Genomic DNA, 18234 nt, shown 5'->3' on the forward strand with positions numbered 1-18234 from the left:
TTGCAGGACAAGTGATCAAGGGATGGGATGAAGGAATTAAAACAATGAAGAAGGGTGAAAATGCCATCTTCACCATACCACCTGAGTTGGCTTATGGCGAGTCTGGATCCCCTCCTACTATTCCTCCCAATGCCACACTTCAGTTTGATGTGGAGTTGCTTTCCTGGACGAGTGTCAGGGACATATTGAAGGATGGGGGAGTTATTAAGAAAATTCTCACTGAAGGAGAGAAATGGGAGAATCCTAAAGACCTCGATGAAGTGTTTGGTACTATTTCTATGTTTTCCCATGAGTAGAAAAATTGATGAATGGAACTGAATTCATCGGGTTCTTACACAATTCTTTGTTGTCATCTCAGTTAAGTACGAAGCTCGGCTTGAAGATGGGACCCTTGTTTCAAAATCTGACGGGGTGGAGTTTACTGTCCAAGATGGTCTGTTTCATTGCCTTTTACTCGTAGGAATATATTTATACTTGCCTTACATGAATTATTTTTCAAGTAATCTGAATGTGGTTTCTCTCTTCTGCAGGCTTTTTCTGTCCTGCCTTAGCAAAAGCTGTGAAAACAATGAAGAAAGGCGAAAAGGTCCTTTTGAATGTAAAGCCGCAATGTGAGCACTTTGGCTATATGCTTATATGTTAATGGTTCGTTTTGTTACACTTTTTGACTGTTTTCACGAGACATGGAATTTAACGGCTATAATTTTTATAGATGGATTTGGTGAGGTGGGCAGACCTTCTGTGGGAGATGAATGTGCAGTACCTCCCAATGCATCCCTTGAGATTACACTTGAGTTGGTCTCCTGGAAAACAGTTTCTGATGTTACCAAGGACAAGAAAGTACTGAAAAAGACCTTAAAGGAGGGAGAGGGGTATGAGCGCCCTAATGATGGATCAGTAGTTCAAGGTAATATGAGGATTACAGTAAAATTTAGGCTATAATGTTATATTCCTTAATTTTGTGAAAACTCAAGGTTTTTGTGTTGTGTCTGCCAGTTAAACTTGTCGGGAAGTTGCATGACGGCACAATCTTCACAAAGAAGGGCCATGATGATGAACCATTTGAATTCAGGATAGATGAAGGTAAACTAACAGTATTATAACTTGTTGACCACTCTGTGTACTTAGTTTCAGAAAGTGGATCTAGTTATGATTGAAGTATGGATACTTAAGAGTGGAGTTGTTGCGCAGAGCAAGTGATTGATGGACTTGATAGAGCTGTGAAGAACATGAAGAAAGGGGAAGTTGCTCTGGTGACCATTCAACCAGAATATGCTTTTGGGTCATCTGAATCTGCACAAGATTTGGCTGTTGTTCCAGCAAATTCAACTGTGTATTATGAGGTGGAGCTGCTCTCCTTTGTCAAAGTGAGTATGATATGTTTCCCTCGTGACAATTGGAATTTCCTGCTTGTGAAAAAGTTGGACTCAACTTACGTTACTGGCCGCAGGAGAAAGAATCTTGGGACCTGAACACCCAGGAGAAGATAGAAGCGGCTGGGAAGAAGAAGGAAGAAGGCAATGTGTTATTTAAGGCTGGTAAATACGAAAGGGCCTCAAAGAGATATGAAAAGGTATACTTAGTGAACTTGTGCTCTGGTTTAGATGATACGAACTTCTACTTTGACATGTACAACATCTCACGAAAACCTTCTATTTTGGTGTCAGGCTGTGAAGTTTATTGAATATGACTCTGCTTTCAGTGATGAGGAGAAGCAGCAATCAAAGATGCTGAAAGTGACTTGCAATCTGAATGATGCGGCATGCAAGCTTAAACTTAAAGAATACAAGCAGGCCGAGAAGCTCTGTACAAAGGTGTGCCTTGCTGATATCCCACATCTCATGTGACGTGCATGGCTGGTTGGGTGTACTTTCTGTTCTAATTCTAATGCGTGAGAGTTCTGATATGCAGGTTTTGGAACTTGACAGTCGGAATGTGAAGGCCTTGTATAGAAGGGCACAAGCATATATCCAACTTGTTGATTTGGACTTAGCAGAGCTGGATATCAAAAAGGCCCTTGAGATAGACCCAGACAACAGGTCTGTTTCACTGTCAATTGATGCTAAATGGAGTTTTTCTCATGCTGCTGCTTATTATGATGTTCGTTTATCGGACGAGACTCCAATGTCTGTACTGCTGATGTTAATGTGGGATTTGTCTGTGTATTCAGGGATGTTAAACAGGAATACAAGGTTTTGAAGGAGAAAGTGAGAGAGTACAACAAGAAGGATGTGCAGTTTTACGGCGCTATATTCGCGAAAATGAACAAATTTGAGCAGGTGAAATCAGCCGTAAGTTGATCTCGTGTTGAATTAATTCGCTTCTGGAGTTGAAGTGCCACTTTCCATTACTGATGTTTTTGTGTTTGTGTGGTTTATTTTATATGGACTTGCAGAGTGGAGGAGCTAAACAGGACCCGGTGCCAATGACCATTGACAGCAAGGCATAAACATAATCCTTCCCCGTCTTTTCTATCCTGTAATTGAGACAAACTTGAGGTTGTGGCTTTTTAAAAATTAATAATGCAAACCTCAGATTTCTTGTACAACGAACGCATACTTTTATTTAATAACATAAAATGATCGTATGAAAGACAGTTGTTTGTTCAATTTTCGCGTTTGTGTTTTGGTCAATGGCAGCATGTAGATATAATGTTGATCGAATAAAGCAACGATAATTGCATTCGGACTGGTCTTGTTGAACTTAAGCATGCCTAAATTATTTGGAAAAGCAAGCAGAAAGCTGCAAACCAATCAACCGTACAGAAGTAAAGTGGGGAACTATAATTAGCTGTGGTTATCATTGTCATCCATTTGCACAGCTTTTATCCCACATTCCTTCAACCCATTCAAGAAAAAAAAAAAAAAAAGTGACCTTTTTGTACAAGCGATATTGGGGTGTATAGAGGGCATTGCTCTTAACTATTTGAGCTACAAGCTCTCGCAAGTTATAATTATGCGAGTTTTGGTTAGGATTTGTTTAACATATACAGAAGGGTTCGATGCTATTCATCTCTTTAAAACATGTAGTGAGGAAATCTTACCAAATATAAATACAAATGAGTATGTTGTTGTTTTCAATTTGTCTAAATGAAGAGAATGTGTATAATTGTTCATACCAAATACAGAAATACATAACATGCCATGCCATCATAGATTTCATATTGTTCAATGAAGACTATTCCTACTTCTGTGTTTTTAAAAACAATCTTTCATAAGAAGTTCCGTACATATCTTGAACTCCCTTTACTGACGTCGAATGAAGTGCACAGGTTTCCATGGCCCGATCTACACATTCCCAACATAAATGTTTGTGCTTTTTGTAGCGTTTGATTAAAGGGTGAAATGTATTCACACCATAAATTAAAGATGGCAGAACGAGTTGAGAGGTAAGTGAAGGAGAGAGAGGGAGATGGAGGATTTTCTGCTCCCGTTACAAATTGGATATGGATCATCCACTCTAATATTAGCACCATAACAACTCTCAAATAGTTTTCCCCCATTGCTTTTACACACATTAATTCCTTTTGAAATGTTTCTTCTTTTGAAACTTAATTAGGTTTTCAGATTTTATTTATACTTTTTAACTAATCAAAATATCATATAGCAATGTTAACTCTTCAGTTTTGAATTTGTATTTATCGAAATTGAATGGGAATGACTTTAGGATTTGTTGTAACGTAGTGTATAAAAATATTATAGACAATGCATGGAAAACACTAAAAAGCTAATTAAATTATTTTGAATGATAAACATCTTAGCTTTGCTAATTTTTTGAGTAATGATCGTCCTGCTGTTGCCAATTATTTGGGTTATTCGCTTCATGGGTAATAAATCTAGAAAAATGGAAAGTTTGTTGGGTTAGAATAAGGGTAAATTAGGAAAAAAAATTATTAAAGCATTGTTTCTCTCATAATAATGTCATAGAAAAAATAAAAAATAAAAAATAAACTATAGTTACACCCATGAACATGTGTCAAATTTTGAATATGATAGTGAAAGTACACATTCGGTTAAAGTAGTGAGCAAAAATGCTCATGACCCATTAGGATCGAATCCCCATGAAAATCCTTATCCGTAGGGAAAGTTGTCATCCCTACACATGGACTTTCTCATTGACCTATAACCAACAAAAGTATAAACCTAATTGAGCTAGCCCAAGACTAAAATAGTTCATTTATCATATGTTGATTACAAAAGATTTCCTTGAGTTAAAACCACTATAAAGCAAAATGTTTTGTTATATTTTCGAATAACCCTAAAATTGCTCGCATTAAGAATTTTTTTTTTCAAAACATAACAATCACATTTTAAAGGGGCATATACGTAAAATAATAGTTTATTTTAATATATATATATATATATAATTAAGAAAGAAAATGAGCTTTCATATTTAACAATAGTTCTCTATAAATAAAAATTTTAAAAAGAAAAACTTATTGGCATGTGCTGACGTCACACGCATGTTGAGTGACTAATACAATACAAGCGCGTGAATGTAATATCTAATGCATGAGACTAGCTAATACAAATCGTTGATCCAATATCTAAAGCATATGCATGGCTACAACGTTATTTTTTTCCTCTTAGCTATTACAAACATGGCTCTATTTCACTTGTGTTAATAATTTTTAGGTATTTGAATGCTAAGAGATGAAGTGAACATATGAAGCTACCCATCACACTAGTACATAATTATTTAACTTTTGTGTGGAAAAATGAAGTGTACACAAAACTGACACTTTTCTCCATCTAACGTGACACTTTCGAGTTAAACCAAAACTATCGAGGAGTGTTTTGCTTTCCTACAGCCATAACAAGTCACTTTCAAACAAACCCTAAATTACTCTAATTTACAAAGGGATTCAAACTTGAGTGCAAAAGGGCGAGCTCATTGCCCTCGCCATCGGCATACTTCTACAACACCAAAAGATCCAAAAAAGCCGTTCAACATAATGGTTGGCAAACCATCAGTCCACAAATATCATACTATCAGGCGAAATATATTAGCTTCACTATAAATATACTACACAGATAATAGAGGTAAGATTTGCTGACTTCTTTCCTGTGAACTTAGGATGGCTTTGGTTTCACCAAAGTTGCATTGAACGATAACTTTCATGCTCTTTATACCCTTGGGAACCTTGAATAAGAGAACTTTATTGAGCTGGAATCATAACTCAAATAATGTTTACCGACTTTGCGAAGTAAAACAAGTTCAAAATCGTCGTATAGTCAATTCCACAGCAGCCATCTGCATCACCAACAAAGTCAAAATCCTGCTCTAACCTAAATCCTGTAGCCTTGGTGCTAGCTTTCACATATGAATAAACAGGATGAGAAATGGGTTGGCTAACTTTGCAGGAATGTAAACTATTTTGGACTGTTATGGTTAACAGTTAAGACATTTAACTCATGCCGATGTTTTGACTTGAATCCGGATCACCACTAGCTCCTGGCCAAATTGTGCTTGATCACTAGTTCTTTAGTGTTCCAGCAGGGTCTTAAGCAAGCACCTTGCTGTTTGCACACTGATATTTATCACTAGTAGTGACTCCTCTCCTTAGTGGGTGTTTCCATGACTCCTTGGTGCCGTTCCCAATTGCAAATCTTAATAGTGATCATGGCTAGTGGATCTCTCATGGCGATGGGACTTGTGCCGCTTGTGAGAACGATCATCCCTATCCCTCGAGGTCCTCTTGTGAGAGAGCTCTGCTCTGTCAATGGAGCTCCTGTTGCGATGGTGTTCTGTCTCAACAGAGCTCCTTTTGAATGAATGGTCCTCTGGGTCCATAGATCTTTTGTGAGACATTTCTTCCTTCTCCACAGGACTGCTTTTGCGCATGTTCGCTCCCCTCTCCATGGACCTTTTATGAATACCTTCCTCCCTATCCACAGAGCTCCTTTTCCTTCTGGGTGGGGATGGGACCTACAAACATAAATAAGAAACAAAGACTGATAGAAGTTTCGGAGTAAAGGTCTGGTAATGCTCCAAAACTAAATTATCTAGACTGCTTTGAGCAGTTGCTACTATATGCTGCAGAAATTGGGAAGAAGAATATACATTTATGAGGAACCATACATGTATTCCACTAGTGTAGAAACTATAAATATATGTATGTATATATGTTATTTCAAAAGTTAATTAATTTGTATCTACATATCAAATGTTTAGTTGAGCTGAGATTGGAGCAAATGCAGGTAAGTATGCACCTAATTTATGACGAACCATACATGGCTAACAGGGCCAAAAGAAAAATACCTGATAGCGTGACATGTATCTTCCTTCTGGAGGAGGTGGGATCCCAAGTCTCTCTAAATCATCATACGGGATTGAACGCCTGGTTACCCGGAAAAATAAAAGGTTTAGAGTCATTAACACCACAAACAAAAGCACAATGTAACTTTCCATAACAAAACTATAAAAGATTAAAAATTTAAATGTATGGCCTCAGAACCCTAGATTATTTCTGCGTAAGCTGAACTTCTAGCCCCTGGTTACACTTTAACCAACCTTGCTTGCTAAGGGAGTTAATAATTAATGCTCCAGTGGCTTGCAACAGATACAGGGTAGAATGCAAACTGAGAATCTTTTCACTTAGTTCTTCCTCTTCCCAAGAACTAGCAGTCCTTCCCATCATGTTTCTTGCCCATTAAATATTTAAATAGGATTTGTAAGGCACTACGCCTACACTTTAAACAAAGAATAAATCATACAAAAGGAGTAAGTTCCTAAAACCATTTTAGTACAACAGTAAGTTTGAAACTCTTCTTTCCTTCTCTTCTAACTTAAGGAGCATGAAAACTCTATATCTGGCAAAATGAGATAGAGCAACGAGTGTAACAACTAATTCACCACACGTTTATAGAATATGTTACATCTAATAAGGAAGTAATGCATACAGAGGTGCTCGAAATGGTCTTTCACGTCCTCCGAAACGAAGTTGTCCAGATTCCTTCTTACCACCAAGACCCCCTCCTGGTGAAAACAACAAAAATAACATGAATTTGATCTATGTAGGATAAACTTGTAAGAAGATGAGAATATTTAACTGACCTAATCTTCTTGGAATCCACCCTGGCATCAACTGCTGTCTGTTGTAATCAACTATAACTTCAGAATCATCAATAAAGGAATGGTGAGCTTCCTGCAAAAAAGCAACTAACTTAGACTCACCATAGACATGTTATGATATATGCTGATCAAACTTTCATAAACATGAACACCCCCACAATAAACATATGTGGCTACTCATAAGACTTGAATCTAATCTGCCCTATTAGTTTGCCTATCAAGACTTGTTTTCTGTTAAACCTTCCCGAAGTTTCACTTCACACTTAAGTATAAAGACCATTTTAGAAAGTGATATCTACTTCGTTCAAAGAAGCAAGGCACCACCAATACTGTTGCATTAGGTAAACACATGTTACCTAATAGCTGTGTTTAGAAATCGAGCAGCTATGACTGAGATATGATGACAAGGCAAGTGGATGTAACTTCAAAAATATTAGTGAAGGACATGTACATGAGAACAAATTCATGATCATTACTACAGTGTCAAAGTAGAATTCCCCAACACATAAAGATGGACACATATATGAACAAATTCCATATCATATTAAGAGTGGCTAACAAGTTGCAGCAGCACCTTATATGCACGCTGCATCTCCCTTTCGGTTTCATATTCAACAAATGCATAGCCGCGTGAGGCACCAGTTACTGCAATAAAAGTAACAAGAATTATAAAGGTGAACCCTCATAGTGTTACACTGTCAAAAAGAACAATTTTTTTTTGCAAACCATATGCATACTACTAAACATTTGAAGTTTTTTCTTTCTACAAGTAGAATAATTTATGTAAGATTAGAAATTAAGTTAAGCCTTCTAAATTTTTCAAAGCAAAATTAAGAAGCTAAGCTTACCAATGTGCCTGACCAAGCGCAAGTCCTTCACTCGACCATACTTGCTCAAAGCCTGAAAACCCAAATAGAAAATTCATTTTCAGACCAAAAAATTCGCACAGCATTGGGTTTCTAACTCTATCGACGACAATTGAAGAACCTTCTTTCTCTTTGTATGCTTAATTGTCTGGGAAACCAAGCACCGAGAGAGAGAGAGAGAGAGAGAGAGAGAGAGAGAGAGAGGGATGGAAATGACCTTGCGAAGAGATTGTTCGGTGGTGAGGTGAGAGAGGTGGCCGACGAAGAGGGTGCAATAAGGGTCGCCGATGAGCTTGGGATCGCCCAAGGGGTCATCTGCAAAAGGGGGAAAGAGTTATGGGGAGGAAAGTAGAAATAAGAAGAAGCAGAGGGAGGAAGGAAAGAGAGTAAGTTTACATACAGAGGCCAGCGGAGGAGCAAAGGAAGGCTCTGTAGACAGCGTTGTCGTGAGGGAGAATGTCGGTGCCGTCTATGCTTCCCGCTTGAACCGGATGATACGCCTCCGCGTAAAACACTGAGTTTACATTTACGTTTCGCCCGCTCATTTGCATTTGCTCTCTCTCTCTCTCTCTCTCTCTCTCTCTCACTCTCACACACACAGACACACACACACACATTCTGTTTGTGTAGAAGCAATCGAAAAAGAAAATAAAAAGTTCACAACTGGGTTTCGTGAAAATATTGTTTGGGCCCATTTTGTACCAGCCCACAATTTTAGTTGTAGAATTCTCTAGACACCCCGATCTTACTCAAACCACTCTCTCTCTAAACTCTCAGTTTTCCCCTCTTGCTGAAGCTACCGCCCCCGCCTCCCAAAAACGAAAAATCTCAACACTGGGATGGGGTTGGGTGTTTTTCTTCTTCAATTTTATTTTTAATGGGAGGTAAAATGGGCATTTGGAGTCACGAATTGCGGAGTTTGTTTTAGGAGATAGGGAGTGAATAGAATTCTCTTTTACATGAGTTTTCTGCAACCCCCTAACCTTAAAATCCCCAAGTTTTTTAAGGCCATCTCCATCGCTTCAGGCTGGCCCAGGCAAAAGGCAGGAAGAAGCCCGAGTCCACCTCCAGCGCTACCAATCCAGCCCGGGCAAGCCGCGGGTCCCACAAGCCCGGGCAGGCCCAAGGGCGAAATCAGACTGGGCTCGAGCCCGAGTTTCGCTGACGTCAACGCACTAAAATCAAATTTTTTTTACTGTTGGCGCGTGTAATACACGCGCCAACGGTAAAAAAAATTTGACTAAAGTGCGCTGACGTCGTTGTGACGTCAGCGATGACATCAGCTCCAACGGCTACTGCCACGTGTCGGCACCGGGTGGCTCCGATTGGATTTTTTTCAGAAATCCTACGGTTCTCATTTTTTTGGCCAAAAAAATCCTAAAAAATTCTGAAATTTTTTTAAAAAAAAATACCAAAAATGTATGTATTTTTTCCCTATAAATACCTAACCATTTTATCTACTTTCAACACCAAATCTTCATACAATTTCTTCTCCATACAATATTTTCTACTCTCCACTCACATAATTCATTTTCCACACCAAATCTCCATACAAACTCATCTCCTTCCAATATTTTTTACTCTCTACTCATATTTTCCACTTTCCACACCAATTCCATATAAACTCTTCTCCTTCCAATATTTTTTACTATCCACTCACATTTTTGTACTACTTTCCATTTGTAGAAAATAAACAAATGGCATCTTCTGTTGAAATCGGAGGCTCGTGGTCAACCCAGGAAGATATTGCATTGTGCGAGTCTTGGGTGAACGTTAGTCATGACCCTATCACGGGCAATGAGATGAAGTTCCATCATATGTGGAGCAAAATTCATGGAGAATTTTGTCAAAGATCGGGTTCCATTCGGACCGAAATGGCTTTGTCTAGTAGATGGAAAATTCTAAACAAAGAGTTAGGGAAATGGAGAAATGCATTGACAAAAGCAAAGGAGAACATTCGGAGCGGTGCGAATCTTTCCGATGAGGTAAAATATTTTTAATTGCCATTTTAATCAATTTAATGTAACTTTTTTTTTTATTGCATATTCTATTTATTTTTTGTTGCACAATGTTTATTTTATTTTTGCATTTCCTAATTGGCTTTATTTATTTACATAATCAATTTTATTCTTGCATTTCAAAATAGTTTATAATTTCATGCATAATCTTTATTTTTGTTTTTGCATTTTCAATATTTCTATATTTATTTACATAATCAATTTTATTCTTGCATTTCACAATAGTTTATAATTTCTTGCATTGTATATTTTTTTTAATGCACTTCCAATTATTTATTTTGAATAGATCATACAAGCACAAATGTGGTTCGGTGCCACGGGGCAAGGGAAAAAAAGTTTTGTGCATTTCCAATGTTGGGAAATTGTCAAAGATTGTTCCAGATTCAAAATTATTCCTACCGCACCCCCGGTTGTGTTGCATGAGACGCCGCTCCACGAATCGCCATCAACCGATTCGCCATTAGACTCCCCAATGGAAACGGAGTCACCACTCCCACGTCCGCCGAGACCTATTGGGAGAAAGGCGGCAAAGGCCAAGAGAGGGGCCACTTCAAACATTGATTGTGTTCAAATATTCGAGCAAATAGCTAAGAACAACTCTCTAAGATTGGAGAGAGACTTGAGGAGAGATGAAGCGGACAAGGCACGATTGGAAGCCTTTGCAATTGAAAAGCAACATGCAAAAAAAAAAGACGACGATGAAAGAGAGATGAAAATCATGGCCATGGATACGAGCCATATGTCTCCTGAAACAAAGGCCTATTGGAAGCATAAACGAAGGGATGTGATGAGAAGAAAACTTTTCCATGACGACGGTCCTAGCAATACGGATTGGCTAAATGATGAAAACCATTAGATTGTATTGTTGTATTTTTTAATAATTGTTGTATTTTTTTTTAAATTGTTGTATTATCCTTTAATTTGTTGTATTGTTTCTTTTTTATTCAATCAAAAAAGCATTCTATAATTGGACTATTTATTAAAAACATTTGAGCATTCCTCACAAAGATTAATTAAAAACAACCCTTCATTTATTGCAAACAACACACAAAACAAACCATACATAAAAACATAATAATAAAAAAGACCTCGCAATTATTCCACAAAACACAACACACAAAAACAAAGCATAATTAAAAACAAAGCATAATTCCAAACAAAGCACGAATCTAGCCTTCATCCATTGTGATTGCCTTTCATCTGCCACAAGTGCTCGATCAAGTCAACTTGACGTCTTTCGTGAACATATGAAGATTGCATTTCTTGATAACGATCAATCATGGGGTTGTTGAATCGACCATCGTGAAGTAACGGTTCGGGCTCCAATGGTAGTCCATTTGGTCCTATCGGCCTTTCATATATTCTTGTCAACGCCGTGTTCATAGGATCGGGTTCAAACACCTCTGGAGCATCGTAGTCATACTCATCCTCCACAATCATGTTGTGGAGGATGATGCAAGTCATCATAATACTCCTCAGCACCTCCTCGTCTAGCATCCGAGCAGCACCCCTGATAATTGCCCAACGAGCTTGCAAGATACCGAAACACCTTTCCACGTCTTTCCTGTAACCTTCTTGAAAGGAAGCAAAGCTTCTTTCCTTCTCGGATTGGGGATTCGGAATTGTTTTCACGAATGTCGTCCACCTAGGATAAATTCCGTCGGCAAGGTAGTATGCACCAGAGTATACGGTATTGTTGATTTGGTATGTGACCTGAGGGGAATGACCTCGCAATACCTCGTCGAACACCGGGGATTGACCAAGGACATTGAGGTCATTCTGAGATCCGGCAACCCCAAAAAAGGCATGCCAAACCCAAGTGTCGAATGAAGCTACGGCCTCCAAAATGATACTTTTTTTGCCCTTCCGATTCCCATAGTCTCCTTGCCACGCAGTAGGACAATTCTTCCACTGCCAATGCATGCAATCGATGCTTCCGATCATTCTGGGAAACCTCGAGCCTCGCCTTTTTGTAGAAGCCTTTGCAGGTCCCTCGGAGTGGGTTTGCGAAGGTACTCCCTCGTGTACAAATTTTCCACTGCATCACAGAATCTCACCAAGCACTCTAGGATAGTAGATTTTCCCATCCTTGCAATCTCATCCACCTGCTCTGCAGATGCCCCATAAGCAAGCATCCGCAAAGCAGCTGTAAGTTTTTGCTCCGGGATAAGACCCAAAACTCCAACAACATCATGCTTTTGAATGAAGTATGTGTCGTAATTACAAATATCATGCATGATTTTTTTGAACAAATGTGGCTGCATTCTATATCTCTCTCGAAACTTATGAGCAGGATATAACGAATTTGGGATAAAGTAATCCTCCAAGAGATTCTTGCCCCGAGACTCTCTGCGTCTGTCCACATTCGGGGCACGACGACGATGGTGTTGGCTTGATTGATTCATCATACACACCGCCGCTACTTCAAGCATTTCCTCCTCTTCTTCATCTTGCTCCCGATCTTCTTCCTCACGTCTACGCTGGATTTCTTCCCATTCTTTCTGTTGCCTCTCCAACACCCTCCTGAAGTTTGACATTGAGAGTATAATGGGAAATTGTAAAATCTGAGAAATGAAGGAATATATCAGAGATGGTGTGAGAGGAGTGGTGTTGATGGTGTAGTTATATAGAGGGATTCAGAAGATAGAGATGACACGTGGCACAATTTTAGAGGGTGAAAATCTTATCTGAAATCTGAGATCACTATTTGTAAAAAATATCTGAAAATCTTATCAGACATGGGACACGTGGCACAATTTTAGAGGGTGAAAATCTTATCTGAAATATGAGATTATAATTTTTTAAAAATATCTGAAAATCTTATCTGACATGGGACACGTGGCACAATTTTAGAGGGTGAAAATTTTATCGAAAATCTGAGATTATAATTTTTATTAATGAATATCCGAAAATTTTATCTGGAATAAGACACGTGGCAACCGAGATTCACATCCGAAAATCTTATCCGAAAATTTAATTACAAAAGATTATCAAAATTAATGATTTAAAGTATAAAAAAATAGGAAATAAAGTACAATGAATAGTAATTGCCCTAGACTTGCCCTAGACTTTGCCCTTGTGGGTGGAACCACAAATGGCAAGGCTGACACTATTCACATGAATAGTGTCAGCCCTTGCTTGCCCTTGCCTTAGACTTTGCCCTAAGGGGTGGAGTTGCTCTAAAGCCCTGCATCATACTTCATGCACATATGCCGCAACTTCTCATACATCAAACTTAATCCATTAGGCAAGGAAATTATAGACCTAAATAAACAAAGGCAAGTTCTTTTTCAGGCAACTTGGATAAGTGTGAAGGTGCATAGTAAATTAAAGAAGAAACATTCATCAAGATGAAGACAAGCTTGGACCGCCTGAAGACTGAAAGTTCATGAAGGTTAGCAAGTCCATGAAAATGAATTGGTGTGCAACGATATTTTGAAACCTACAGAAATTTTTTTTGCAATCCGTATAAAAGGTGCCAATCTGTAGCTACAAGTCAAATTTTTGCAGACTGCACTCTAGCATCTCAAATCCAGTTAACTGAATCCCAGCAAATCAATCACTATTGTTGATCAACAAGATTTCAATGCTTCAAAATCCCAATTTTGTTCAATAAGAAATACTTCAAAACGCCAGTTGATTGCCACAAGATATATAGAGTTCATAAAACTCTGGATAGAAATGTATCAAAATCCACCAAACTCTACATTGACTCATCCACTAAATTACTTTGACTAGCACAATAAAAATATCAAATAACAATAAAAGGACCCAGCTCGGTCAGCAAAATTGTCAAAATCTTCTAAATCTGGAATACCAGAGATGCCTAGAAAACTTGAAAGACTTGCATTAGCACAGGCAACCAACATGTATGTCCCTAGGCAAATTAAAAGGTTCAAACTAAAACAAATCTCATGCGAAGCCAAAAGGGACAAAAGTCTGGTCAATGAAGTGTTTATGCAGCAGCACCAGCACCCTTTCCCTTCTTCCTCTGGAGCTTCTTCATGTAAAACTCCAGTTCCTTACCTTCCAAGATGTACCTGATAAAATATGAAAGATACAAAATAAGATGATGCAAGAAAAAGTAAAATTGAAAATATTAACACGAGGTATTAGACTCACCCATCAGCTCTGCCACATTGGCCTGGACGGGAAGATATGCAAGCAAGCAATCTCCCACCCCCAAACTGCTCTTCAATATGGGCGTCCAGGGTGCGACCTTGCTGACGCTTCTCAAGCTTTCTCGCAACATGGTTACTCTTCTTTGCTTCCTCTGTAGTTACTTCTCCCTCCTGCTTATACATATATGAGATGAAACTTGTTAGTAATTAGCCTACGACATGCAATCCTAGAAGCAAAAACACAAAAGATACAAACTATGATTCTGTGAAAACCATGGACAGGCACATATGAGTTTGGTGGGAAACTAGGGTAGAGCAAAAATCTATATGCATTCAATTTTACCACCAATAAATTGGACTGTAAGATTTTCCATCATTAACACTTCTCACTGCTTCCACAACACAATTCAAGAACCATGTGCAGGTAGAAGTCAAAATGCAACAGGAAAGAAGTGAGTGGCCCTTATTTTTCAAACCAAGTTGTTCTAAAATGACAATGATGATAATTAGGAAAGAGCAAGGGCTCAAGTTTATCCTAACCAATAACCCAAAATTTACAAGAGGTAAACTGAATTCGAGACACCAAAATCCTTAATAAAATCTACAAAGAAAAATAAGGCAAATAAAGGTATTCACAAAACAACTACCTCTGGGGCATCCTTCTTAGCAGCAGCAGCAGTCTTCTTCTTTCTGCCAATTTCAACTCCGTAATGTTGAAGGTACCATTGCTTAAATGGAGCTGCATCCACCTGGACAATGGCACTTTTCACCAGAGTTTGGGTTCTAACAAGTTCATTGTTTGAGGCATTGTATACAACATCCAGGAGACGGGTTTTACGAGTAACAGCTTCACTACCCCATGAGAAGTTACCAGTATCCAACCTGAGAGCTCTCCACTTCACATTGCCTCCCCGCACACGGATTCGCCTAACAGTCTTGTTGCTTGAAAGCTTAGTATTTGCAGGCTGACGGCCGAGCTCATACCTTGATAAGTCAAAAAGATTGAAAACAATGAGAAGAAAAATAATCCCCGATTGATGCACCATGCAAATTTCAACTTGAACCCTCAAACATTCAGGCAAAATCCACAATCTTAGTTCTTAGAAATCCATGAAGCATAAATGATTGATGTTAATTAGGGTTTGTACATGTCTCTAGATGATTAAATATTTGAGTACAGAACCAAATAGCAATTACTCCGGATTTCCCATTCTAGGCAATGTCACGTAGCTTGAGTTCTCTCAGAATGGGTAACGTGAGTATCCCTCCCAAAGAGATTCAATATTCAAACTGATTATTTAAGTTATTGTAGAACTACTCAAACATTAGAGAGACTCTTATAAGGTTGATGGATATACAACTGAACTGTCAACCCAAGGACAGAAACCGAGTTTATAATCTCAGGGTCATATCACATTGTTTTTACTGATATCACTGCCTGAAATGGTGGCCCAAGAATACCAATGGGAAAGCACATTAAGAGGACTAACAAACTCCCAAATTCATTAACGGCAACGAAACAAACCATAATGAAATGAACATTGTTTTATCTACAATAGTTGTAAACCTAGATAAGGTAAACTGGATGGAGCCAACTACAAAGATCAAACCTAACAAAAAAACAAGGGTCAAAATGGATGAACAAAAACTAAAATCAACAATACGCATATCATTGCATAGAAAACAGAATAACAAATAAAAAAGAATACCAGTTTAAGAAGGCTTAGTTTTGGGCCAGAGTAAAAGTACTAACAATGGCTGAAAACATCCGTTTCATTCACTAGCATTATCTCTAACCACATCAAAACAAACGAACAGCATAACATAGAAACAGAATACATTCTATAAGACAAAAACTAGTCATGATTTCAGCAAAGAAATCAGTAATTAGTGTAGCAATCACCAATAAACCAGGGATCAAGACCGATATAAGAAACGAAGACCAAATCAAAAACCCAGTAATAATTTCCGGTTACTAACAGATCTGTAGCCTAATCGAAACAAGAATTGAAACAGGACAAAAACACCGCAAACTATTAAAAATACCCAGCAAAGTATAATACAAAATTGAAAAGAAAAAATAGAAAAAACCAAACAAAGAGTAAACCAAAGAGATTAGGAAGAGAAATGGGATTGAAAGTGGAAGAGCATTTACTTTCTCTTCTTCCTCCATGCCTTCTTCTTGCCTCCAGTGGCACGTCTCTTGTGCATCGAGTCACGTGAGATACCTACAAATTATCACAGACAAAAACCATCAGCCATTGCACGAAAAACACACAGAGAGACAGAGAGTGAGAGGGTCTGAGAGATACCCATGGTTCCCGACTGGAGAGAGAGCTTCGGTGAGTTGAGACCGCGAACGAGCTCTCTCCGCTGCGCTTCGGCTAAAGTAAACTCTCAACCCCTCCTTTGTTTAAAAGAGGCTGACTGTCAAAACCCTAGGGCAATAATATACGAGCATCAAGGACATTTTCGTCCTTTTGGAGTGGCTAATTTTCATTTTTTTTTGCTACTCTCTTTTTTTATTTTCTTTTTAAAAAAAATTTGCCCTTTTTGAAGCGTTTTTTATGAGGTTTGTTTTTCTATGAATTACTAATTAGTCTTTTTATTTCAATTAGAAAACATTTCTTTTGTTTTTCAATACATGTTGGATTTTTGTTTATCAGTTGGAATTCAAAAATAACCTATTAGGTAACCCCAAAAGAAAGAGCATTTGTTTTTTTTTTTTTTTATACAAATGATATTGGGGACGGTGGGTTTTCTACAACTACAAGTCAAGGTTCGATAGACGAGATCACTGATTTGAAAATCAAGATTATTTTCCACTTGGCTAGCCCCATTGATGTTTGTTTGCACCCACTAATTTTTTGAACTCACGTGTCAATTTCACTCTTTCAATTTTGAAATTCAATTTTATTAATAAGTTATTATAAGCTAGTTTCACCATCATTTCGTTTTTAGTTTTTAATTTTGTTTTCACTTTGAAAATTGAAAACTAAAAACATGTTTAGTAATCATTTTCCTTCTCTTTTTTTTTTCCTTTTATAGTGAAGGTAATTTTTTTATAATTATTTTTTTTTTGGTCACTTTTTCTCATTAACCAATTCTACATCATCATACATGTATTGCACTCCAGTCCCAAATTTCGTGACATGGGACCTTTCAACTTGGACATGGTCGCTTGACTCTTGCGTTTGGCCGCAGACCTAACTAGAGCCTTGGGACCCTCAAACTCACCTAAGGACATCCAGATCCGAAACACCAAAATTCCATTGTGACTTTGAAAAATGTTACAAAATCTTTGTACCATGTATTTTCATTTTATAACATCAAGTTCAGTTGACCTAATGAAATTTCATTTCGTTGTTTCAGTGTCACATAAATAGGTGTTACTTCAAAGTTGTATTATTACTCAACTAAGTTAGATTTCAAATTATGATACGAAGCTCAAACCTTGAGCAAGTGGACCCACCTATTACCCCTCGACCACTCCGCAATGACTATTAGACTCAGGCACATGGCACTAAAAAATAACAAAAACTTAAAACAATTAACAAACTGTTGTAAATAATTGTGGAGCCCACATGTAGGCTTTGCCTATAAAAGGGGTGATCCCTCCTCTTTGTAAGTGTGAATGAATATGAAAAGAGAGAAGAGGAAGAGAAGGAAGAAAGAGGGTGAGTGAGTGAAGAGAAAGAAAGCAGGAGAAATTCTATCAGTGTAAACACCACAAAGAGAAATATAATTCCACTCCGAATATTACAGTGGTACTTCTCATCCTCTTATTATTCTAGTTTTATAATACGTTATCAGCACGAGAAGCTCTCAGGTATAATTTTTGTGTTGCACTATTATCTATACTACTAAAGGGTGGTGCGGGTTTATCGTCCACGCCTTTGCTTTTATTTAAAAAGTATGGAGCAGAATTAGTGCACATACAAGCACATTTACTCTTACTTAAGGTATGATGCGGAATTAACCCTCATACTTTATAAATTTACTTTACCGCACATTTATTTTTATTAAAAGTATGATGTGGAATTAACCCTCATACTTTATGAATTTACTTTACCGCACATTTACTTTTATTAAAAGTATGATGTGAAATTAACCCTCAAACTTTATGAATTTACTTTACCGCATATTTACTTTTAT

The 18234-nt window shown here is 37.8% G+C and overlaps 3 protein-coding genes across 4 annotated transcripts in view; 1 reads left to right on the forward strand and 2 right to left on the reverse strand.

Annotated features, from left to right (window-relative positions):
* Window positions 1–2609, forward strand: part of LOC117615225 (70 kDa peptidyl-prolyl isomerase-like) — a 3648-nt gene extending 1039 nt beyond the window's left edge. Inside the window, exons 3-13 of one of the 2 annotated variants that reach the window (XM_034344267.1) lie at window positions 7–267; window positions 359–433; window positions 531–611; window positions 713–907; window positions 997–1083; window positions 1192–1367; window positions 1451–1573; window positions 1668–1814; window positions 1912–2039; window positions 2171–2279; window positions 2396–2609. In XM_034344267.1, coding sequence (XP_034200158.1) covers window positions 7–267; window positions 359–433; window positions 531–611; window positions 713–907; window positions 997–1083; window positions 1192–1367; window positions 1451–1573; window positions 1668–1814; window positions 1912–2039; window positions 2171–2279; window positions 2396–2449 — 1436 coding nt within the window. In that variant the 3' untranslated portion in view covers window positions 2450–2609. Of the gene's footprint in view, window positions 1–6; window positions 268–358; window positions 434–530; window positions 612–712; window positions 908–996; window positions 1084–1191; window positions 1368–1450; window positions 1574–1667; window positions 1815–1911; window positions 2040–2170; window positions 2292–2395 lie in introns of both variants that reach the window. The other variant, XM_034344265.1, reaches the window with a different exon arrangement.
* Window positions 2610–4870: 2261 nt separating this feature from the next.
* Window positions 4871–8525, reverse strand: LOC117616549 (U11/U12 small nuclear ribonucleoprotein 35 kDa protein). Its single transcript, XM_034345897.1, is given in 9 exon segments — window positions 4871–5660; window positions 5662–5928; window positions 6262–6340; window positions 6903–6978; window positions 7057–7147; window positions 7649–7719; window positions 7923–7974; window positions 8158–8255; window positions 8341–8525. Coding segments are annotated over 9 exon segments (1002 nt in total). The 5' UTR covers window positions 8492–8525; the 3' UTR covers window positions 4871–5543.
* A 5053-nt stretch (window positions 8526–13578) lies between these two features.
* On the reverse strand, window positions 13579–16512 carry LOC117614895 (40S ribosomal protein S8). The gene is made up of 5 exons (XM_034343824.1): window positions 16392–16512; window positions 16235–16307; window positions 14727–15063; window positions 14081–14250; window positions 13579–13998 (listed from the first exon to the last, which is right to left on the reverse strand). Exons 1-5 carry the CDS (start codon window positions 16393–16395, stop codon window positions 13914–13916), a joined length of 669 nt encoding a protein of 222 aa, XP_034199715.1. The 5' UTR covers window positions 16396–16512; the 3' UTR covers window positions 13579–13913.
* Between the last annotated feature and the right edge of the window lie 1722 nt (window positions 16513–18234).

Source organism: Prunus dulcis, chromosome 1 (genome assembly GCF_902201215.1).
Source record: "Prunus dulcis chromosome 1, ALMONDv2, whole genome shotgun sequence".
NCBI classification, from domain to species: Eukaryota; Viridiplantae; Streptophyta; class Magnoliopsida; order Rosales; family Rosaceae; genus Prunus; species Prunus dulcis.

Bases quoted from the DNA above. Each gene is read 5' to 3' on its own strand.
- LOC117614895 (XM_034343824.1), bottom strand. The intron at 14,251-14,726 runs GTAGTTGTTTTG...ATGTATAAGCAG, and splicing joins CTAAGAAGGATGCCCCAGAG to GAGGGAGAAGTAACTACAGA. The intron at 13,999-14,080 runs GTGAGTCTAATA...ATATTTTATCAG, and splicing joins CAATGTGGCAGAGCTGATGG to GTACATCTTGGAAGGTAAGG.